We start from the raw sequence: 24874 nt of genomic DNA, 5'->3' as shown, positions 1-24874 counted from the left end.
ACCCACGTTGCACCAACCGAGCACCACGCAAAAGGAGGAGGGGCGCCACGTGGGCCCGCATGGGCTTGCATGCGCGATCCGCCGTCCATTGACGCCGCTGGGCTCATCGGGGCCGTCCGTGCCGCGAAGATGGGAGCACGTGGGCAGGTTTATACGGGCCCGGCTGGGGATTGGATACACTGTCACGGCCGTAGAATCTTTACCCGCCAAGAAGAAAAAGGCGCCAAAGAAAGCCACCGGGGCGAAGGAAGAAGAAGCCTCACGTAAATGCAGGACCCGCGTGGTGGGTTGCGGGGCCCGCGGCGAGGGAGGCTCGACGGCCCGGCTCGGCCCGCGCCGGGTCTATAAATAGCGCCAGTTTCCTCATCGCTTCTTCCCTTTTCCCCGATCCCTCTCTCAAGTCCCCTAGATTCCCGGAATTACGGTTTTGTCCTTCATTTGTTGTGGTTGTTACTGTTAAGTGTCAGGAGAAAGAAAGAAAATGCTGTCTCTGCAGGAGGCGATCGGGCTTGACATGGACGCGATGACTTCCGGGTTCGGGTTCACCCCGTGGGAGGCCGACACGTGCCCCACCCTGGAGGAGCTCATGGCGGCGTCGTCCACTTCGTCCCCCAGCTCGTCCGGCGGGGCGGTCGCGGACCAGGCGGGGATGGTTGAGGACGAGGAGGAGCGCCGGCGGCGGCAGCGGCGGAAGGTGTCGAACCGGCTGTCGGCGCAGCGTTCGCGGGCGCGCAAGCAGCAGCGCCTGGAGGAGCTCCGCGGGACGGTGGCTCGCTTCCGCGCCGAGAAGCGCGACCTGGCCGCCAAGCTGCACACGGTGGCGCGGCACGAGCTCGCCGTGCGCCGCCAGAACGCGCGGCTCCGCGCCGAGGCCGCGGTGCTCGCGCGCCGGCTCCGCGAGGCGCACCGCCTCCTCGCGCTGCAGCGGCTCATGCAGCAGCTCCGGTCGCGTCGCCCGCAGCCGGGCGCTGGCAGCGGTCCGGGAGGAGCCGCCTTGCCGCCGGCGGCAGAGCTGGGGCTGGCTTCCCTCATGACCTACTAGGAGGGAATGAAGGAGGGCGCGGGTGGTCACGACCCATGACCATGGACGGAGTCACATACGTGTGAAAGTTTTGGAACGGATGGCGACGAGAGTACTACGTGCGTGAATGAACCGGGAGCACTACTGGTGCTTTAAGCAGCTGCATGCCATGCTACACTATGCTAGGGACCCGTGCTTATTTTAGTTGACGTGTAGGCTGCATATATAATTACTAAGTACTACTACATGAATGAATGAATATCCGTCACCTGATGTAAATTACTAAATGGAAAACTACTGCCGCTTTGGCGCCGTACGTGAAGAGCCCGACTGATTCACCGCTCACCGTGACCAAAATGCTCGTCGACAAGTACGCAGGTTGACGTACCGGTCTCTCTGTTTTACTCTGGATTGTCTAACGTCGACTGCCGTGAGAGGTGAGAGCCTTTAGGCTAAACGGAAAAGATGCACGTCTTCATTTTTTATCCACTGATTCACCGTCAGCGTACGTGCAGATTCACTGTGTGACCAAAATGGTCGTCGACGTGTGCGCAGGTTGACGTACCCGGTCTCTCTGTTTTTGCTCTGCTTATTTAACGGTGCATGACACTACGCCGTCTCTTGTCGATCGTGGGAGCCTTTAGGCCAAACGGAAAAGATGCGCGCCCTCTTTTCTATCGGATATCCTGGCGGGCCATGGTGTAACGTGAGCTTCTCCGCTTTGGTGAAAACAAAGTATAGGCCGTGGTGATAGAATTTGACAGAGACAGATCACTGACTTACGCAGCAAAGGTGGTCGACTGGCCAGCAGCCTTGAATCGAATAAGTAGGGCAAAGGCAAGAGCTTAAAAAGGAGGGCAAGAGATATGCTAGCGAGTAGAAGACTTGATGTTGCAGTTCAACAGTCGCTCCCAGATTCCATTGATCTAAAGGGTTAGAGCAACTTCAACAGGCCCCTAAACATAGTCCCCAGGCCCTAAGCAGCTTTTAGAGGTTGGGGGCGAAAGAAAGGAAAAGCAAGATACCAAGATCTAACAAGACTTCCAATTACAGCCCCAACAATAGGGAGAAAGATAAAACCTCGGTGCAACGCTGATCGTGCTACCAGCCGCCAACGGCCTCTTTCGCACCGTAGAACCTCCCCTATGCTCTCTCTCCTCTCCATCCGACCTCCGTATGCCTTGTAGTCATTCCTCGCCCTTGTTGTCATCAAGCTTGTGTCATGCCGCCACTGCTCCGGCTGCCATCCCACCCAATCGACCCCCTTGGTCGTCATTCTCGTGCCCCAATCGACTGCCTTCCCTCCCTAGTGTTGGGAATATTTTTTGTAGTCTACTCTCTATTTCTTTGCGCTTATCCATGGTGTCACTCACGTGTATATGAGGATTGACTCGGTAGGGACCTTCTTATATATTTTTTTCCAAAGATTCCAACTCTTATATAGATAAGATTCCTGGTTAAACTAGCTTACATGTAGAGTCCATCTCAAACTATCAACCACAATATAGTTTGTCTGTTAACCACAATATAAATACAAAGTTTATTGTATTTCATCGATAATCGACCAGATCAAACTATCAACCAAAATATTCTGAATGTAGTTATAGAACACATAATTCCAACACTTGCATGGCCTCACTTGGTTCTAGTGCTTCAATCTACACGACAACGGTCAAAAGGACGGAGATGGGTGGTAAAAAGAAAAAAAAGGAAATTTGAGCCCTTGCAGGTCCCACATGTCATAAGAGCGTAAGGGGTGAAAACCGGGGGTGGGGGCTTATTGTTGGAGTTAGAGGCAATTTTTTGGGGCTCAAGAAATGGTGCAACCTCCATCTGGTCTACGGAAGCATGAAAATGGGGGCTATTGCTGGGGTTGCTTTCACCGAGTATCCTTCATTACAAAATGGTTAAATATAATTTGTAGGAAGTTGATCTCATGTCTAATTAACTTGAACTACTCCAACAAGTGGTATTTCCTAGTTTATTTCTATTTTCCGAAACTGGATTCATTCTGAATTTCGTGGGTTCCAACATGATCCTAAAAGCAACACGCAAAACAATTACTAAAAGCATGTCAGTATACAAATCATTCTAACTAAACCTCACTACTAATAACACAATGCATGTGCGTTGCAACGAAGCCACAAAAAAGTCAAGGAGTTAGGCAATCGGTTTATGAGATCACTGAAAGGTGTTTGCGTCCCACGACTGTTGCGTTGTTCATGGTTAAAAAAGAGCAAGAAGGCGAGGGGAGATCTACACGCGACGAATGTTGGAGAAACTTAAGCGACGATGATAGGGGCTTTGCAAGATTTGAAGTGAGATAACATTTTAAGTTTTGAAATGTGGGAGGGTGGGCATTAGGAAGGAGAGTGCACGAGGTCGATGATCAGTTAGGAGGACGATGCCCATCGTTGCATTGAAATTAGATTTTGTTTGCTCTTTTATGCTATGATATATAGCAACAAGAGTTGTTTTGGCGGAGAAACGACAACCAGGAGGATCGTTTTGAGCTGATGTTTCATTTCCGTATTTGTTATTTGCATCTTTAGTAAGAGTGTTGGCATGAACGATGTATTTGTTCATTTGTGTTAGTTTTATATAGGAGTAGAGGTGTATTCGTTTATATATGCTTCTGGAAAGGTAGCTAGCATCACATCTGAGCAAAAATGTATTTGTTTGATTGTGAATCTTACAAGGCTAATGGCCCTACATGTGAACAATGGCAGTGGAAGAAAAATGAATTCACCATCAATTCCGACATAACTTTATAAGAGCATCTAAAGTCGAGCGCCCCAAACCCGCCTCAAACGCAGGGGCGGACAGCCTGGTCATTGACCGGTCACGAAAATGCGACCTAGACGGGCGCCTCAAACGGGCCTCAAACGCCCAACCCAAATATGAGGCGCATATGGGGCGCCCGGGCGTATGCGCCACGTCGGACTGACGATGGGCATCGTCCTCCGTGGACCGATGGCGCCGTATGGAGCCACTCCGGTGGGCTCCGTAGTGCATAGCCCGGCTATTTAAGCCGACCGCCAGCATCGAACCCCTACCCGTCCACATTTCCACCCTCACATCCGCCGCCACTTTCCACTAGTCGCCCACCAGCAGTAGTAGCAATGCCCCCACGCCGTCGGGTCAGGAGCTACCCGTATCTAACGCCCGAGCGCCGGCTACAGCTCCTTCAGCAGATCCGGGCAACGCGCGAAGCCCGGATCGACTTGGTGCTACCTCCAGACGTGGTGGATCCGGAGGAGGAGGAGGAGGAGGACGTTGAGAGGATGTGGGGGACGCGGATCTGCATGCCAAGCAGCAGGAGATCCTCGATTCCCTCCGATCGGAATCGAAGGCGGAGGCCAACCGTCGCAGTCTGCAAGAGGCAGAGGAAGAGCACCCGCGGTCTTTGATGAGATGCTCGTGTCTACGGATGATGACGAGGAGCCGGAGCGCTCCCACACGCCCATCTACCCGTCACCCGGCACCGACGTCGTGGACATCTCCGACGACAAAGCTTAGTTGGTGTAGTACGTAGGATTTCTTTAGCATGCTTTGTATTGATCTAGGGGATGAAATATGCAAGACTCGGATGCACAGGAGCAAATTTGAGGCTTGATCGGACATTGTCCAGACGCGCCTAGTCACGCCTAGTCGCGTCTGCGGGCGTTTGTGAGGTTGGATTTGTTGTCTATGGTTGTAGATGCTCTAAGCACGCGAGATGATTGAGAACCAAAGTACGCGACCATCGTGGACCTACCATAGCAATGGCTCTCAAGATGCTTTACCCATGCTAGCAAGTACTCCCTTCGTCCGAAATTACTTGTCGAAGAAATGGATGTGTCTAAAACTAAAATACGTCTTGATACATCTATTTCTCCGACAAATATTTCGGACAGAGAGAGAGCAGTTAAGTGCTAGCTCGAGCTCATATAAACTTGGGTGAACAGTAAAATTGGAAAAAACTGAATTTATTTTGTGACAAGCATTGACGAATGTTTTGAATGCTTGAAAAGTTTCATCGTGAAATCACATTTTTAAAAGTCATGGAAAAAAAACGATGTTGTAAAATGGTATTTTCAAAAGCATTTTGAAGTGATGACTTATTTATTTTTACCACGACTTCCACAAATATCATTTCATTATCAAATTTTACAAGCACTAAAATATTTATCAGTGTTTATTATAAAATTTTCATATATTTAAATTGATTCTCATTTTTTCGAATTTTAGTATTTTATTGTTTTATCCCGAGCTCATTCGAACCGGGGAGCAGAAGAGTGCTTTCGTAGGAGCTGGCCAATTCTTAAATTAGCTTGGCAAAAGCAATCTCATCAAATTAGCTTTGTGTTCCCTCCGTCGTGTAGCGGCCGCTACCTACGACCGATTTATCGAGCGTCGTGCCGGAGTGCCGACATTATCCGGTCGATACGATCAAACTGGCGCCACGTTACGTAGCCTAATGTCCAGCACTCTGATCTACTACCAGCTATGACCCCTTTACGATTAAACATTTCGACCCGTATAGCACGTGGAGTACTACTGACACTTGAGCTCCATTGCAGTCTTGACGGGCTTCCCGGTGGCGGTGCCCACGTGCGACCACCAAGCCTTTGGAACGAAGGAAATCAGGCACGCCGCAGTGCGTGCACGCTTCGCCGGCGACGGACGCGGGTAGCCCCGGCCGGTAAGCAAAGGGCCGGTCAAGCAGCGCTGGTGCGATCTGCTGGACCAATGCTGCTGCTTGGGCCACAGCGTGACCATTGACCAGCTCTCCCCTGTTGAAATTTCCTTCATTCGATGCCTGACAGAAGGAGTGGCCAACACGAACGAAACGTGATGCAACACTGGTACGAGCAACAAGCGGTGTAAAGGATCTCCAACGCCTACGGCCTACCTGCAAATTTGCTCCCTGGATTTAATATAAACCGGACGAAATTCATTACCTTTTATACATATTTTAACTAAAACCCGATTCCAAACCTACTCTAAATGATTGTTGGCGTTCGTCCGAGCGTGAGCACGCGAAATGAAGCTCCGGCCAACTCTGCCTCCGCAACCATGAGCCCCCGGAGGTGAAGTTATCCGCCCCACATCCCTGCCAAGCGGCTAATCGGCCGACGATGTTGAATCCACCAAGCTTGGATTCAACAGAAGGGGAGAAGCGGTGGCCTTTCTAGGACCTAAGCGTCGGCGACCTCCCATATGCTTTACTCTTCCTCGTTGCCGAAGGCGGTCGCAGGCGTGCCTGCTTCATGGTCGTGGCGGCAGGGCTTGGTCGTGGCTGAGCTGGCTATGTCCTCCTCGTCGTCGCCCTTGTCGAACACCTCATCCACGGCCTTGTCCATCTTATTGTAGGCGACATGTAAATTCGCCTGATACTAGATGTAAAGCTAACGCCAACGGTTGCGGCGCATTTCGCAGGCGGTGCAGTGGGATTTCACTAGTGCCTCCTGCTCGGCCACGTCCACGTCCGGAACTATGGCTGTGTCGATGATGAGTTGCTCCTTCGCGTGCCTATGCTCGTCGAGGAGGCGGAGGTTGTAGGCCTAGTCGGCTTGCCAGAACTTGCCCCCCACCCCCTCCTTCAACACCATGCCCGTGTAATGGGCACCGGCCTTGCCGATGGTGATCCGGCATATGCACCGGCTCGTCCTCGACGGCGTCCTCCATTGGGACATCTACAACGCCGACCTCCGTCTACCAGCCGGCTGCAATGGCAGCGATCTTCTTTTTTTGCTCAAATGATAATTTGTCCCAGACGGCTTTGGAGCTCGAGGAGGCCATGACGAGCATGGTGTAGAGAGGAGGAAGAGAGTGCATGATGATGGATGCGACGATGGTCGGGCCTACGGTTTATAAAGCGCCAGGGGACGGGAGGTGGCAGGCAACCGATGACATGATTAATGGCGGACGGCAGAAGATGAGCGGGTGGCATCGGCTCGCCATTCATCAGCAACCGCGTGCGTATGATGGAGGCGGGCGGACGGACTGGTACCGTTTGAATGCGGAAAGACTCGGGCCGGCACTCTCGGGCCGGCGCGCCGCTCCAATGCCGGCTCCAGTGAGATGTCGTGTCCGAAAGAGTGCCGCCCACGCCGCTCCAATGCCGGCTCCAGTGAGATGTCGTGTCCGTTCTAGGCCAACATGAATGTGACGCTGATGCTCCACGGTTGTCCGGACGTGGCAGCGGTCCGCACACCCGCAAAGCCTTCCCGCTTTGTATCGGCCTGCAGACCGATACAAGACCATATTGGATGACAAAACCCGTCTGAACCTCGTGGTTCCGATGGTTGCCGGCGGCTTGATGGTTGGTGTTGGAGATGCCCTAATTCGGCAGATAAGAATTGCCGTTGTGGAGCAGCAAGAGCCATAAATTTTATGGAAAGAAAAACATAGGTGCGCGATACCTCATACCTCTCACCCGTTGAGCTCGTGACGGACAACTTTCGGGCGCTGACAACTGCACGACTGCACTCCACAGTGCAAGATCCACTGCACAACAGAGTGCCAGAAAATGGCAACAGGATAAGGATAATGCCAGCAAGCAGTTCACTATGCGATGCATTACACTAGCAGGACTGGCTGGGAGTCCAAATGGATAAGAAAGTTTTTCATTCAAAAACAGGAACTCTGCAGCAAAGTGTTAGCAGCAACGTCCCAGCCCAAGATAACCGCAGTACTACTGCAGCAAATGGAGATTGTTATCTGCTCTCGCTTCCGCTTTACTTCGCTATGCAAAAGTGCGCACTTTTTACAGGATACCATTAATTAAAACCATTCAGTTGTGCATCAAGGACGCCTTCTCGCGATGTCCACGTCGGCACAAGGAGAACCATTCAGCTGTGCATCAAGGACGCCTTCTCGCGATGTCCACGTCGGCACAAGGAGACGAGCGAGTCGCGACCTGCTCGTTTTCTGCGGGGCTCGTGCTAGGCTTTCGTTGAGAAGAATAACAAAAGGGGAAAAATGACATCGTACACGTCACTAAGGGGATTGGGCAGTGACTCTTCCTCTCATCTCGCCTCCGAGCTAGGTTTAGCGCCGCCGCCGCTGCTGCCGCCGCCCCCGTACCTGCTGCTCCGTCGTTGCCCACCGGAGGAAGGGCCCCTGTTCAGACCCGCTCCTTCCCCGAGTTAGGCCGTCTGCGCGCCGTCGTCGTCCTCGTACCTTCGCACGCGGCGCTGGAGAGACGGATGAGGAGCTCGAGCAGTTCGTGCATTCATCCCTCTTCCCTCGACCATCGACGTCTACTGCGACAAGATCCGCCACCTCGTCGACCCACCCCGACCCACGTCATGGGGCGCATCTCCTTCCACCGCCTCCACATCAAGAACGTCTGCCGCCTCGAGGGGATCACCAAGATGGCCGATCTGGTGCGCCCCTTCCCACCTTCCCTCCCTTCGCCGCTCGCACTCGTCCTCTAATGGGTCTCCATCGCGCCATCTCTTCCTTGTTGATCTCGGTTGCTGCCTCCGCCTCGTCTCTTCTCCACGGGAACAACAGATGGCAACAAGGAAAGTGGCTCGGCCCAACCATGGCCATGTCGCCGCCACCAGTTGTTTTCTCCGCCCTTCCCTCTGAGCTCTTTCTGATTCCTTCATAATTTCGTAGCTAGGGTTTGTGTGTCCAGTCCACAAGATTTCTTACACCAACGATTGTTTCCATAAATCTATGGTTGCTATGGAGTGGTTTTGGGTACCCGTAAGATTCTTACACCAGCAACTAAAGTGACCAGGATTTGTCTTCATAGAATCCAGGGCTGCTATGGAGTGTTACTTTTCCTGCTGAGTGTACAATTTATTATAAATATTATACGATGAAGTACTAAAGTTCAAAGTGGCATATGATCAGATATTCAGATTCCCTTTGCAGGTTAAACTCTATACCAGCAAAAAAAAATGTTTTACAGTATATCTCCAAGATTCTCCATTTAAGATATTATAATTTCAGTGATGATGCCTTATTTCAGGATAATTGGTGTTGTTTTTGCTGCAGCTCGGGCCGGATTTTGGATTGCAAGGCTAAGCAGGTCAACTTAATTGGTATGCTTACATAGAATTCTTTCTGTATTAGTTCTTTTGCAATCTCATTCTATCTGAACAACAAGTTTAGTGACACAACGGCAGAAGCTGAAAAGAAGAAATATATAAACCACATTGAGGAGTTAGTCCAATGAATGGGATGGGAGCCCTTCAAAGTCACATATACAAGCGATTTATGTTCAAGCTTTATACGAGCAGGCAATTGAGTTAATCGGAAAGGGGATAGCCTATGTGGATCACCAGGTTCATTTTCTCTTCTCCTTTCTTTATCATGGTATAATATGAAGTTTGAAAGGAATAGGCATGTATATCGAGTCCTTGACAAATAAGTAAAGGCTAACTGGTATATGATGCTAGATTTTAGAGCAAATCAAGATATACAAGGAAAAGAAGATGGATAGTATAGTTAATCTGTTGCACACATCTAAAATTGTTGGATGATTTCATTTCATTTTTTTAGTTCCATAGATGGGATTCAAATATTTACATGCATGATATATCACATAGTTTAGAATATGCTTTTCCTTGTCTCCTTATTATGCTAATTGGGATTCAAATAGAGAAGCCATGACACATGTCCTTTGTTCTTTCCATTTTTTTAGGAGTTCTTTCAATTCTCCTATGCTTGGGATCTGTTTGATTGATGGACCTTAAAGCTCATGCAATAATGCATGAACTTGTCAAAAGGTGCACATTCTAAACCAGTAATAGTGCTTCTACATTAAATTATCCATCTTCGGATGGGTCACTATTTACTAACTACTGAGTCATAAGCACCAAAGTTTGGGGCATGTGTTAGTATCCCTGTGACTTGGCATGTGAAGAAAATACACCATTTCTGTTTATTTGCATCTGTTCTTGACATTCTTTTGTCGTCTTGATACTTCATAAGTAATCTGACAAAGTCTAGGTAGTTGTTTTACTCTTTGTCGAATTCATTTTTTATTGTGATACAAAGGAAATAATGTAAATCATTAGGATTCTCCAAGAGTAAATCAGAATGCATGCTTCATATAAAGGCTCGGTTGATCTTAATAAAATTTCACTATCGATGTTCTATTCTTACATAGTTTTGTTCGAATTCTTCTTACATAGTTCAGTTTTGGTGTGTTGCCTGCTCATTCTTCTTAAATAGTTTAGTTTGAATTCTTTGCCTTGCTGATAGTATTTATATTGGCAGAGTAAAGAACTAAGCATTTGTCCTCTACGCACAAAAGCTAGATAGAGATTCTTTTGGTTGCTGCAGTGCATGCAATTCTATACGAGTATGTCACCAACTGGTTCAGATTGGATGAGTCCATGTACCATTGAGCTCTCAATGACTACTACGATAGCACCGGTAAGGTTCATGCTTTTCGATTTCTCCTGTGCAGTTTCCCTATAACTGTGAGGAATCGAATACCATCTGTGTCTTGGTTGTCATTCTTACAGTTTGATATTAGAGCTTCATAGTAATTACAGTCTTTATTTTTATGATGAAGATTTGGTGGGTGAATTCTATCTGTGGTTGACGTTGTTGTTGTTATATGTTGAGGTTTTAAGTGTTGATTGGTGTCTTGTCAATTTGATAGATGCTCATAGATGTCTCCTTTGCCATATGTGTGGTTATTGATTTGGCTCTAATATGTATATATACGATGTGGTGAATATGTACAAATGGTTTAGGTACATGTGGTGCATGGTGCCTACTGCCAAACTATAGTCAATTCCATCTTGTAATATCCGTAAAGCTGAAAGACCGAGATAACTAGGCCTGCAACACAAGGCAAAAATAGATGCCTAATCACACCTTTTGGCTCCTATAGGAATGATGAAGAATTTTCTTGGGCACAAAATGTACACTAGGCTTGTCATATCGTCTAGAGTAGCATACTTCGAAGCTTATGTGAAGTTGTTCCCTTGTTCTAGCTTTGACAAATATGACTGACAAGCGGGTGAAATGACAAGTTTGAATTTGTTGTTATGTTATTTGCATCATTCAAGGGCTCGTGTCACTAATCTCATGCTAACCTTTAACCTTTAACATATGTTGAAAGCCAAAGATGGCACCAGAGAGATAGGAGGTGTGATTGGGAATAGGATAGAAACAAGCATAGTACTAGCGTGTTACTTACATTTCAAACTAGATGTCTTTGATACCATACTTGATTTGTATATATAAGAGAATGTTTGTTTGATAATAACCTTCTTTCATACATCATCCACTTGCTCATTTTTGTTATCTGTTTTGGTTGACTTGTATACCTAGAGGTATATCTTCTTCCTGAACATATGTCAACTGTGTGATTTATCTACTTATTGTGGGATTTCACATCCAGGTTCAGCTGCTACCAACATAAATGTGGCTATGTTGGAAGATGATACAGGAAATGTTCATGCCGCTCTAAGCCATTTGCACGAAGCACTATTATTAGTAGTTACAGAAGCTGGCACTTACATGGGTGCATGTCGGTGCCTTCTAGAGATTAGGTTCCTGTTTATCTAATGCAAATTTTGCTGCCTATATTGCGCAAGATTGCTTTGCAGTTCTCTTGGACACTAGGATTGATTGTGTTGCTTGGTTCTGGTATCTAAGGATCTCTTGTGCTGAAACATTGCGGTGCTTTGCCAAGTGTTTGTGATTCTTTTTTACCGGTAAAGAAAACTTACGCTAACAATCGTTAGTTCATTGGGGCACATGAACCATAGTGAACATTGGTTAAGATGAACACATTGACATAATGGCATTGATGTTTGATGTATGTATGTTTGTATGGTCCGCGATGGTGGCATGAAAAGTGAATCAAGTTGGTAGACAATCTGAGACGATGTCTGGTTAGATATTATGGAGATGGTCACTGTAGAAGTGAAATTTAATCTGTAGTAATGGATGTGTCTGATTTAATACTGGCAATGTCAGTATCATATTGTTGTATGGAGTAGCAGAGAGAAATGTGTGGTGTAACATGGTTGAGCGAGCCAGGACTTTCTGGTCTTTTGCTATTTGTAAATAAATTAGCTGATTTTATCTTGATTCTAAATTTCTAATACAGCTACATATGTACATACTGCTATGGGACTTCATATTGTCAATTTTCTTATTTTAGTTAAGTACTGCATTTTAGATGTGCACTGTGCTTGGAGCAACTAACACCACCAGGACCGTAAGATTTTTATGATTTATACCAAAAACTGTTCCATGTTACTTGACAATAAATGTGTATGAACTCATGTGAATATGGACACCCTAAAGGTGCAATGAGGTGCTTCAGCAAGGCAAGTGTGCCACAAGTACGCACTCAAGAGGCCCGCCATTGGCGGGCCCCAACCACTAGTAGAGGAAACAACGCTACCAGAGTTCTCGACCCCCAAAATACTGCAGTCATTCCATGAGGATTGCAATGTAAAGGTGCTGGTTTTTCCAGAAACAAATTCGGAACTCACTCACTGACAGGGGCGCAAAACTAACTCCCACATGAGGTGATGGTTCCATATGCAAACACAATATCTGTCATGGTGTTGCTAGAAGGAGGGCGCGATAGGGCCGGCCGGGGGCCTTTCTGCCCACGGCCGGGCAAGAGGAATGGGATTTTCTTCTTAATTCTCACTTAATTAGATTGATACATCTCTCTTTATATAGAGGGGTTTACTTGACTCCCAAGCAAGACTTACTTGACCCCTAAGCAAGCAACCCTTATTTCTAATTAATCCTAAGACTAACGGGCTATACCGTCAGACCAGACCCATTACGTACTCTAACACTACACCCCACCTGGAAATGCAAGTTGTCCTCGAGTTGCAGCCTAGCCAACTTATAACCATGACTCGACGCAACACAAACTTAGCACCTAAAAACAAGCCTTTTACATCTCGGCTTGTTTTATTACTCTCCACCTGAAATGGACTAGGACGCTTTATTTTGGACCACTTAACAGAAAGTGGACACCATCCTTACGTCGGACGTGTACATGTACATCCACATGGATTCCATGGACACCATATGTACAAAAGGAGTGCATGTGTATGGTCACCTGGAAGTGGTCGCAAGAGCGACCAGGACAGGCGCCCTCGCGGCGGCCGACGACGGAATGCAGTTGTGCTACGCGGTGCGCTCCTGTCGCTGACACCATGCCTTATCCCCGCCGGACGGCGGTTGGTCTGCACCGCACAGAGAAGAGTGGAGGGCTTGCTATGAAGAATGATGAGGAGGGATGCGCCCCCCCCCCCAACCGCCGATGTCGCAGACTTTGAGGTCGCTGCCCGCTGGGAAAACAGCATGCCCGCCACCCGTGGGGGAAACCGCGCGCAGCTGTAGACCAGGCATCTCCCGCACACGCCGACGCGCTAGGAGGCCGCACGCAGCAGCCTACAGCCTCACCGTCGCTGACACGTGGCGGGTAGCGATTCAAGACGGAAGCGGTGACGGCGACGGCGGGGACTTGATCTGCTGGATGTGGACGCCCTGGGACGGCGGTGGCGCTGATGGGAACGAGGTCGTCGCAGTCCTATCGTAGGGCATCCCATACTGGGCGGCGGAGCTGACCGGCGGTAGCTGCTGCAGCTGCAGCGGCTGATGCGGTGTTGCGCCGGGCAGCGGCAGCGGCTGCTGCGGCGGAGCGCCGGGCGCGGCGGAGGCCGCCAGGAGCGGCGGCTGCCACTGCAGCCAGGGCGGGGCGATGGTGACGGTGGATGGCAGCTGCAGCGGCCCGGCGAGCGCGGCAGAGGCCGCCTGGTGCGGCGGCTGCCACGGCGGCGTGGTGGCGGCAATGGGCGGCGCAACCGGGTGCGGCCTGTAGGACCCATCCAAGAACAAGCGGATCTCCTGGACCGCCTGGGTTAGGTCCCGCAGCGCCCTGGACACCTCCTTCGTGGTGAGGACGGCGGGGGCGGGCGCGACGGAGGAGCCCGGCCGGGCAAAAGTGACCGGCAGCGGGAGAGACGGGTTGGACGGCGGTGAAGACATGATCGAACCGAAGCTACCTGATACAAATTGTTATGGTGCTGCTAGAAGGAAGGCGCGAGAGGGGCGGCCGGAGGCCTTTCTTCCCACGTCCGGACAAGAGGAAAGGGATTTCCTTCTTAATTTTTACTTGATTAGATTGATACTTCTTTTCTCTTTATATAGAGATGTTTACTTGACGCCCAAGCAAGGCTTACTTAACCCCTAAATAAGCAACCTTTATCTCTAATTAACCCTAAGACTAACGGGTTATACCGCCAGTCCAGCCCATTACGTACTCTAACTATATCACAGTCTTAGTATATGTTCCGGCTATAGACGGGAAACACAAACATGGAGTGCCTGTTCTGTTCTAGGCTGAAACAACGGTCAAATCCCACCCATATCAGTCCATATAGCAAGCCCATTCTAGATATGATGTGAACACAATAGAACATTGCAAGTAGACCAAAAAAGCGTACATACATGACGATTTCTATAAAACGCACATTGCGGGGAACCCTTAGAATAATACGAAGATAAATGAAGTATAACCCTTCTGAACCTGCACATATCTTTTATATATGTCGACTGAATCATCACTTTAATCACTACTAATGGCACTTCTAAATGAAAATGCAGGGGAGAATAACAGACAAACTCCCTAGGTTTTCTATAGAGATTAGTTAGATCCATTGCAGGTCATCGGTATCTCAGAAGAACCCCTTTAAGCCCAGTTTATTCCTTTCTCTCCAGCAAAAATCAAGCCCAGCCTAACATAAACTACAAACTACTCCCTCCGTTCCTAAATATAAGTCTTTGAAGAGATTTTACTATGGACCACATACGGAGCAAAATGATGGAAATGTCAAAAAAATAAAAAATAAAATAAGTTTCCCATGTGATATGTGGTTTAGTTATTGGGAAAATTTATAAATATGAATTTCGAATTTATTTGCATCTATATACATCCGTATGTAGTCCATAGTGAAATACCTACAAAGACTTATATTTAGGAACGGGGGGAGTACTTACGTACATAATTGCCAGAGTTCAATCATCCAAAAAACATTACTGCCCGAGTCGCGCAATTTCAATGCTGCAACTTTGGACCAAGCAATTGTGCAATTTTAAAACTCATTAGGTTCAGCCAGTCGTGTAACGAAAACAAACATGCTAAGTGTACCTGAACTCAGTCAGCTGTTATGCGGAAACAAGTATGCAAACTGTCTTGTCAAGTTTACATGTCCACAAATGCTGAATTCAGCAAATGCCACCACGCCCATATGTACAAGTTTCGTGGGAAATTTGTCTGTTTGGAACTATCTAATTTGAATCCATCCAACCCTAAAAAAAAAATTGAATCCATCCTGTCAGTAATACGATCTATATATTCCTTCCCGTCTGCACACTTAAGTGCTGATATTACTCACCCTATCCCTGCCTGAAGTGAACTAAGTGCTACAAAAAAAAAGTCCTCACAAAAGAGTCTTCAGCTTTCGTCTCCAACGTCTTCCAGCCTCCGCCCAATGGCGTAGCGGTCGTGCCTGATAGAATCATGGAGTTGAACAAACAACACCTTGCCAAGATAGTAGAAGGCGCAAAGGCCAAAGCTGCCCAATCATGAGAAACGGTAGACTATCAAGTTCATGGAGGCAGAGTAGCCCAATCTTGGGACGACGCCCTTGGCGAGAACATAAGGAACACCCAGAGCAACAAGTAGCTTCATGGCGACAGGAATGCACACATCTTGAAAGAACCACCATATTGGTCTGAGCTCTGCAGAAAAATCTTCATTTGCCCACTTAAGCTTCGCCTCCCAACTTTCATCGACATGGTTAATCCATAAGAGCTTAAAGAGCCGGCCCAGGAGCCAAGTGCGGAAAAAGCTTAGAGCTGGAAAATCACCATCAATCCCAACGAAGGGTGATATCAGTAATAAATCAACCAGCAAACCGATCAAGAGAGGAATGATGACCGTCTGGCAAAGAAACAATCAAGTTACTTAGCTGTAGGATAAACTAGAAAAATATATAAATGAAGCCACCTAGATTGAATCCCTCACCCATATGAAGAAAAGCAGATCCCTCTTCAAAGCTAGAAGGCATGTTCCCCCAGAAGTCATGCAGGCAGATAAATCTCTAAGGGCGGCAATGATAGTTGATATGATGCAAAATCCAACAGCAATAGCAAACAGATCTACAAGAAAATACTTGCACAAGTAAGCCCAGACAAGATTAAACATTTACTTCCATTGCAAGTCCGATGACCATCTCTGAACAGTCATTTACCATTGGACTTCAATCCACCTGCTACTGGCAGCGGAGGGATGGTAATCAGCAATGCACGGCCTACTGAGACTGGAAACAAAAGCATAGCAGAATAGAATATCACAGCAGTCAACCATGCTAGGACCAAGCGTAGAATTGTTCGAACAGCAGCATATCTCCTGCTGCAATGTGCAAGAAGGGTAAGTAAGCATAATTTGTTTCTCGAAGAGCCCTTTTCACATGATCCATATTGCCCTTATAAAAGCCATGTCAGGCAGCAAAACATTATTTGGATTCAGTACCTCACTTGATTGGCTTGTATAGGTTTGAGGATCCAAATATGTAACCTTCTAGTTCTGGAACCTACAGCCTACTTGAACCATATTGCAAGTTATCCCTATGCTGAAATTTTACTAAAACAAATCGAAAATTATGGACTATCATAAGTACCAAATTGTCAGCATGCCAAGTGTGACCGCTTAGGGCATCTTCAATGCGAAGTGCTTAGATAGGCGCTTAGAAAAATAAAATAACTTTCATAAAATTGAAAAATCACCGAGGCGTTCGCTAACACAACGCTAGCCGCTGCCTATAGGCGCTAGCTAACCACTGACCCAGCCGTAAAACTGGTCGTTGGACGCGTATTCTAAGTCATCGGAAGGAAAAAAAAGATTAAGCGCTCGCGGCCAGAGTTTGCGTCGATGCCGGGCTTGACGCCAGGATTAGTCAGCCCAACTTCCAATCGGGGAGGATAGGAATCCTGGCGCCTACACTTAGCGCCCCGCGTTGTCGATGCTCTTAATGAATTGACAGTGAGCAGAGACCCAAATTGCAAGTTTTCCCTATGGTAGGATTTTACTAAAGTAATTAACAGTTGATGGACTAGCATAAGCACCAAACTGTCAGAATGCCAAGGTGTCATCGCTTAATAAATTGACAGAGCAGAGATCCCTATGAAAGACGAATATTTTGGCAAGAGATGCTGAGATGGACTGTCCCCTTGAACAGAGGTAAACAGGAGAGCACATGCCAAAATTACTGGCCATTTTACAAGAATGGAAGTACCCTATTTAAACAGTGAACAGTGAAACAATATGGAAGTAAAAGATAGATAAAATTATAAAATGGATGTAGATTCAGTCTGGCCAAAAAGACTAAAAACAGGGCTGACTGTGCAGCTCCTCCCTGAGTGAAAATAAGTATGGGTGTTTACCATTCATCCTTAGCATCATCGCTGGTACCATACTGGTCTTTTGGTGCAACATTGTTCCCAAGAGCCTGACCAGTAGTGACAAACCAGTACCCCACTACCCTCTCCATTACACGCCCAAGGTAGATGACTGTTTTGCCAATAAGATACGTCATGTGATGAACAGCAGAAAGTAACTCTGCAAAGTTTAGTAGTGGCCCTTGCCAAACTGATGTGCCCTTAGCAGGATGATCAAAGTAGCTACAATTCAAAAAAAAAAGTAAAATCAACGTTTTGAGTGATGGGCAGATACATCAGATAAAGAACAGAAATTGAATACTTACGTGATATCTAGTGGGAACACCTCTGGTGCCAAAAGGTCAGCAATTTTGATAGGGACAAGAATGACCAGAGCAACAAAGAAAGTTTCCACAAAAAGACCAAGAAGGTTCTTCAAATAAAATTTGTAGAATGGTTCGGAGAAGTTAAAGTGGAGAAAGGGAGTGACAACTCCTGGCCCGAATATCTAATAAAAAACAAAATACAACACTCATGAATTCTTTTCTGCGTCACTATTAACAATTTAACATGATAAGACCATAAATATAATAGTATGATAATTACCTTGTGAAGAAGTCTGAATAATCTGGGGCGTAGTTCCAAAAAGTAGCGTCCAATAAGCCAATGTAGGGCAGCAGAAGCAAAAGATGAAGCAATCAGAAAATTGAACCTCTGGGACATTGTTGCACCAAACATTTTTGAAGTGCAGATATCAAGCGACCAGCCGAAGAACAATGGGTATATTATCACGATGTATAGGATATTAAGAGAAATATTGGCAACTCTGGTTAATTTTATGATCCCTCTGAAGAATATACCATACAATCTTCTAAAGAAAATTGTGACCACAAGGCGCTTGCCCCTCAAGTACAGATAAGTATGAACCACAGCAAAACTTGCACCCGCCGTAAAGATAAGTCCATATCCAATTAGAAGGGTAGAAGCTGTTGAAGTGTAAGAATTGACTTCATCCACATTGCCAAAACTGAGACATGATGTTGACCATAGAATTATCCTTCCCAATGAAAATGGGACAAAACAAAATATACAAGCAAGGGTCATGTCAACTATTACCACCTGATTAGACAAGTATACTGTTAGACCTTTCTAGAAATAAGTAATAAAAAAGCAAGCAGGAGATATTTCAGTCTCTCATCCTCCAGAAGGACGCAACTAAGCTACAAACCACAACCTTGTAGATAAAAAAGGGTAGAATTACCTTAAGAAGGTAATAAGAACATACTACGTTAGCATAGCGACTAAAACACCAAAAGAACAAGCTTAGACAGTTTTGGCGGTGCAATTGAAATAATAACCAGAAGAAGTCCAAAATCTATATTTGGGAGTAGTCCTCCCACTAGTGTATCTATCCCGGCCAATGGAAGGCACAATTTCAAGGTAGAGAAAGAAGCAAAGAGTTTAACATCATCATATTTTATAGAACAACTTATACCAGTTTCTTCCATGTGACCATCATTCAAGTCTTGCTTACATTTCTTACAATAACCTGTACACGTCCAGGATAATACACTTCGAACTAGCGCCATATTGTGCTGTGCCACTGTGACCAAATGTAAATAAACAATCAGGAAAGCCTTGGCAAGATGTGCTAAATGCTCCAGTTCAGGACAGAACTGCATTAACAGGTGCTTTACTACGATACGAGAAGGATATTATCGTTCAACGAATACCGTAGCATCGTAATAAACAAATATAAGTAGCACACATAGGATATTAGTTGAGAAGCAATGATCATATCGCCAAGGAAACTTCAACAGCCGATATCGCTAGGACCTGGAAGGCACCAAATAACCAAAACTCCTGGCTCCCACTCCAAGTAACCAGGCGTTGAACCCAGCGCACATATGGAGCTACAGCAAATGGTGCAACCCAGCGTACAAATGTAGCCCAGAGCGCAATTGAAGCAGGGATGCAGGTGAGCAAAGGTCGTGGCTAGCGCGAGACGCCATGTCCAGAGGGTGGTGAGCGGAATGACAAACTCCCAAACAACACAGACGGCGAAGAAGAGGGGGAGCAGCAGACCCATGAGCTTGCTGGGCAAACCCGCCATGAGTTCAGAAACATGCAGCCTCGCAGGAGCATCTGCGACGTAGAGAGGACGAGTGGAGATGTCACGGTTGCACACCTGCAATGACAAGAAAAAAAAGATCAGACACATCAACATTGGTATCACATCGAAATGGAACTGAAAATGAGTTCAACATAACCACAGCAACAATATGACAATAATTCGTACTCCCCGTCCCAAAATAAGTGACTTAACATTGTACTAACTTTAGTACAAAGTTAGTGTAAAGTTGAGTCACTTATTTTTGGGACGGAGGAAGTATTACATTGGAGAAGAGGATATTTTCCCTGGCAATCTTACATCGCGGAAGGGGACATTTTCCCTGGCAATCTTACATTGCAGAAGGGGATATTTTCCCTGGCAATCATACCGACCAAGCATGACATAGTTCTAATAGTAAATGGGGTCGAAATCTGACGAGATCGAAAATAGAAGAAGAATTAAGCGCCCGTACCACACCAACAATATGAGGAGACCAATCATGGCGGACATGATGCTGCGACCCAGGGGGGAGGGGCAGAAGCACGCGCCTGGAAACCCTAGCGGGGGGGAGGGCAAGAGATGATACCTCGCAGCGGTTTTGTTGGCGGGCGGCGAGCCACCGGAGCTGGCAGTCGTCGTGGACGAACCTGATGCTGCCGCGGCAGGCGCAGGGGCGACGCAGAGGGCGGTCCGCCTCGGCGGGGAGGCGGCATATGCGGCACTCGTCCCCCTCGTAGTCATCGCCGTCGTATCCGGGGCCATCCGCCGCTGGGAGTGCCGTCCCCGGCGGAGCGGTGGCGGTGGCGGCCGCGGCCCCGGCCATCAGCCTTCCTTCGGGAAGCTTCTCTTCGTCAGACAACTTCCGTGTCGCGGTGAGGTTTTGTGCAGGGCGGTGAAGGGTTCGTGTCGACCGTTGGATGGAGATCCAACGCCAGTCAAGCTGGCTGATGCTTTTCCACATTTCAGCTGTTATTATTAGATCTCCGACAGAGCCCCGATAATCCGTCACTCTATTATATTGGAGCTGCTATGCCTTAACAGTACTTTCTGGATTTTTGTGGTAGGTGCTTTTGAGAATCCAATAATTCAATCTATTCTATTTCTCTCTGGACTTGCATCTAAGCACTATGACAAAGTCTATTTTCTCATCACAATAATTCAGATCATTATGTTTCAACCACACATAAATCAACATCATTTCTCCACAATTTTAGATTTTAAATTCAAATTCAAGCATAATATATGCATCAACCAAATAATATAAATTGAGCATGAAGAAGTTCATTGTCCATAGAGCTGCCACATATGCCCAACAAGGTCATCACAAAGTTATCATGCTCCACACGGGGTCTTCAATCTGCACTTCCAAAACGAAAATCCAGGGTCGGTTTTCATTCTTGAGAGGTGCCACAGGCTTCACACATAATGTCCCTCTCATTCTCATAGATGCCAGCAAGCCGTGACTGCACATTACCGTAGCATAATTGCTGGGAATCTAACAAACTCTATGCAGATAACATTATCATGCAAACACAGGAACGCTGTAACAAGTGCTAGCAGCAATGTTCTGTGTCAGTACAACCACTGCTGCAGCAATTTGACATGGTTACCTGGTCTTTCTTCAGATTTCTTTCGGTCTGCGAACTATACACCTTTTACAGAATAAACACAGCAAGTTTACATACAGGAAACCATAGAGCAAATAACATCATCGAGCTCTTGACCGACGAAACACTGCAGCTATTCCAGTAGAATTGTAATGTAGAAGTGCTGAGTTTTTCAGAAACTCACTAGTTGCCAGGGGCGCAAGACTATCGCCCGCATGAGGTGCTATTTTCATATGCAAACACAGTATCACCATCTATAGTGCAGTATGTTTCAGCTATAGATTGGAACTAAGGAGTACTTTTTCTAGGCTGAAAGAATGTTAAAACCTGGCCAATTTCAGTCCATATAGCAAATTCATTCTTGATATGATGTGAACCGAACAAAGCATCAGAAATAGACCAAAAAAGCATACATACATGTTAAGCAGTCCAAAGTGCATAGAAAATATGTAAATAAAAGTTGATGAAATCCTGAATCCCTGAAAGAGTTGCAACTGAAGGGCACCAGGATAGTGCACTTCTGTAGAAATGAATGTATGCCGGTTAATAGCTTAAAATCCCTTCTATGAAGAAGCATCTTTCTGAATCTGAGAGACTGCTAATACAGACTTGTAAAATGAATCGAAGTTGTATTCAAATTTTCAAATCAATATAAAATACAACCAACTACAGCTATTATTAAACAAAAATAGCATCAATTTCATACACTGCATGGCTCACCAATGATTGGTCACAATCACACAAATATTCTGCAGAACTCAAATTTGAGTAAATATGGATATTTTGAAATGACGTTAACCATTTGCATGTTTAGTTGTTTACACTAAACACACTTCCCTTACTTTTTTTAGGGAAAGTCATCCGGCGACCATTAAAAATTATAGATTGCAAGGTTATGGATAATCAGAAGTTGACCAGATTCAGTGGAAAAACGCCAACAAGACAGTAACAAACATGTTTTCATCAAGAAGAGATTATCAAAGCAACTACATCCTTGTCTACTAACTTCCCCACACCTCTCACAATTCGCCATATCTCTTTCCCTAACTATACAAAGTGTCAGAGTTAGTAAAACATTCAAACAAAATACTGATGTAAAGTTTATAGTTCTTGTGTGTGAAATACTGTAACTTCCACAAGGAGACATGGTGAAGGCCCCTCCAAAGCTCTGTGGATACTGCAGTTTCTTTTCTTCATATTACCATGAAGCCATGTCCAAAGGAACAGTTTAAAACGGAAGTTAGAGAAACAATATGCAATTAACAAGCAACCAAATCTAACACCAGTATGTCAAAAACTGTTTCTCCAACTGTATCATGTAAACTAAGACGGAGGAACTGAAATCCAATATGTTAGTATTTTATCTTTGGGAGGCACTTTCATGGGACAATGCATCGACATCACTAGAATGATGTTTGTAAGATCCCATTCAATATGTGATACCTACTGCTTCATATATGAATTATTAGGAATCTCTAGTACACTACACAGGATGGATAAAAGGTTGTTATCATGAATGTACATAGAATTAATATTGAGCTTACTAAAAACTTTGAATCCAAACAAAGCATTCACAAATCCAATTGTGAAATGAGGAGGTTAAGCTATGTTTGACATCATTGAGAACAGAAGATAGTTGAAAAACAATTTACGAACATATAATAGATAACAACATGGATAGAAAACAAGACAATTAGGAAACCAGCCAGAAAAACTTTCGATATTGATGATATCAGCAATGTTATAATGATAAAGATGCCAGTGATACAAATTCCTTCAAACATACAACACATCTCCATTCCAAATAATCCCGCAAACACACTTTCTCAAGGGCACAACAAATCAACCACTCCCATTACAGCCATGAATAACAACCCCAAACATAAGCCACAATAAAGCCTTGCAACCAAGTTACCCCCTTTCAGCTCTTTTTTTAGTTGAATTTACAGTTTTTCAGTACAATTTTACCTACGGTTTGTACATAAACAATGTGCAAATAATACAAGCCAAAAGCCCCCACCCTGTTGACTGCATGTTCAAGCGGTAACCAGGAACCGAGTTCCATTCAACACATGCAGGCACAGTGTTATGCAGATCGTGGCGACAACCATAGACTTATCACTCATATACCTCATGGCTCGCAGTCCGCTGTCGAACGCGGTGTCCCCACTCTTTCTCGCCCCATCGTGCAGCTTCCACAGCACAAACTCAAGAAATGACCTCACCGTCTCAAATGTCACCCTCCCAGTAACATCAAGCACAAAATTCCTGTTACTTGGCACTGCCAATGTGCTAGAGACTGTCTCCACCCACCCTTCCCCAGCTCTGCTACTGCCAGTGCCACTTCCATTGCTGTTGCCATTGGCATTGTTATCCAACCTACTATTGGCCTTGGAGATAACTTGGTGAGAGGTCTTCACCAAAGTCTCCACTGCGCCGTTGCATACTGAAACAAGCAATTCCTTGACCTTGGCGTCGTGGGTTGGATTGGTGAGCCCTTCGAAGAGCTGCTCATAGGTATTGATGTGTATGGTCTTGTCAATGAACACCCCCACGGCGGTGCCGACGAGGACCTCAACCCAGCTGCTAATCGCCTTGTGGCCCTTTCCCGTTGCAACCACGTTGACCCAATCGGGCGATGAGGAGGTCTGCCCGGCAGGAGACGGGGCGGAGTAGAAGGCCATTACGAGGTGGCGCGCGAAGCTCCCGGCGACAGAGGACGCGAGGCGCTCCCCGGAGTCGGAGAAGAGCTTGTCGACGAGGCGGTCCGTGAGGGCCGCCTTGTCGCCGGAGCCGGGCCCGGGGGCGGAGCCGACGCCGCGGAGCACCCCGGCCGCGACGGCCTGGGAGAGCGCCGACACGGTGGCGGAGACCTCGGGGGAGGCGGCGAGCTTGGCGAGCTGCGCGACGCTGCGGGGGAGCTCGTCGGAGTCGGACCGGACGAAGTCGGCGAGGTCGGAGGAGACGAGGGCCGCCGCGTCGGCGGAGGAAGCGGCGGCGTCGAGGAAGGCCGCGAGGGCCGCGGCGAGGCGGACGAGGCGGCGGCGGCGGGCGGCGACGGCCGGGAGGTGGTAGATCTTGTACGCGCCGTAGGCCGACGCCGTCCCCAGCGCGGGGAGGAGGAGCCAGCGGCGGCGGCGGCGGGAGAAGGCGACGAGGCCGTCCATGGCGGTCGCCGCGCTGGTCAACGGGGCTAGGGTTCGGATGGGGGAGGCACGTCGGGGACGGCGGTGCGGATGAGCGTAGCGTGGAGGACTGCCGTGATGGGTTGGTAGTTACGCGGCGGAGTCGCCGATAAAGATGATGGGTTCCGGTGGGCCCACGGCCGACTACTTCCCAGCTTTGTGCTCCTCACGAATTCCACTTTTTTTTTATAAACTCCTTTTTTTTTTCTTTTTCCAGCGTGACGAATTCCACTCACTGTGGAATCACACGGAATATCTATCTGAAGCCTGTGGATTTTGGGGCTGGAATGGCCTGGGCTTCGTGAGCCGCAATATGTATATGGACTATACATAACGCCTTCTCGCAAATATATATATCGCCGGGCCGATTGCATCTATGGCTTCTCTTAAAAGAAAAAAACTCTGTCTCTACATGCAGGCGTGCAGCTTTGTAAAACATCATTCCCTAAAAAGAACTTGTAAAACATCAGCTTCTAAGGCATTCATGTGATAAAAAAGAATCTGCCTCTAT

The 24874-nt window shown here is 46.9% G+C and overlaps 2 protein-coding genes and 1 pseudogene across 2 annotated transcripts; 1 reads left to right on the top strand and 2 right to left on the bottom strand.

Moving 5' to 3' along the window:
* Positions 1-390: 390 nt before the first annotated feature.
* On the top strand, positions 391-1317 carry LOC119306283 (ocs element-binding factor 1-like). Its single transcript, XM_037582548.1, has one exon. The coding sequence runs from the start codon at positions 482-484 to the stop codon at positions 1040-1042; it is 561 nt and encodes a 186-aa protein (XP_037438445.1). The 5' UTR covers positions 391-481; the 3' UTR covers positions 1043-1317.
* Positions 1318-15162: 13845 nt separating this feature from the next.
* Positions 15163-20430, bottom strand: LOC119310240 (annotated as a pseudogene).
* A 2441-nt stretch (positions 20431-22871) lies between these two features.
* On the bottom strand, positions 22872-24460 carry LOC119311959 (protein PHLOEM PROTEIN 2-LIKE A10-like). The gene has a single exon (XM_037587673.1). It carries the CDS (start codon positions 24343-24345, stop codon positions 23215-23217), a length of 1131 nt encoding a protein of 376 aa, XP_037443570.1. The 5' UTR covers positions 24346-24460; the 3' UTR covers positions 22872-23214.
* Between the last annotated feature and the right edge of the window lie 414 nt (positions 24461-24874).

The sequence above is a fragment of the Triticum dicoccoides genome, chromosome 5B (assembly GCF_002162155.2).
Source record: "Triticum dicoccoides isolate Atlit2015 ecotype Zavitan chromosome 5B, WEW_v2.0, whole genome shotgun sequence".
NCBI lineage: Eukaryota > Viridiplantae > Streptophyta > Magnoliopsida > Poales > Poaceae > Triticum > Triticum dicoccoides.
The sequence above is the reverse complement of the archived record's forward strand: the minus strand, read 5'-3'. Positions and strand labels throughout refer to the sequence as shown.

Bases quoted from the DNA above. Each gene is read 5' to 3' on its own strand.
- LOC119306283 (XM_037582548.1), top strand. From the start codon at position 482: ATGCTGTCTCTGCAGGAGGCGATCGGGCTTGACATGGACGCGATGACT.
- LOC119311959 (XM_037587673.1), bottom strand. From the start codon at position 24,345: ATGGACGGCCTCGTCGCCTTCTCCCGCCGCCGCCGCCGCTGGCTCCTC.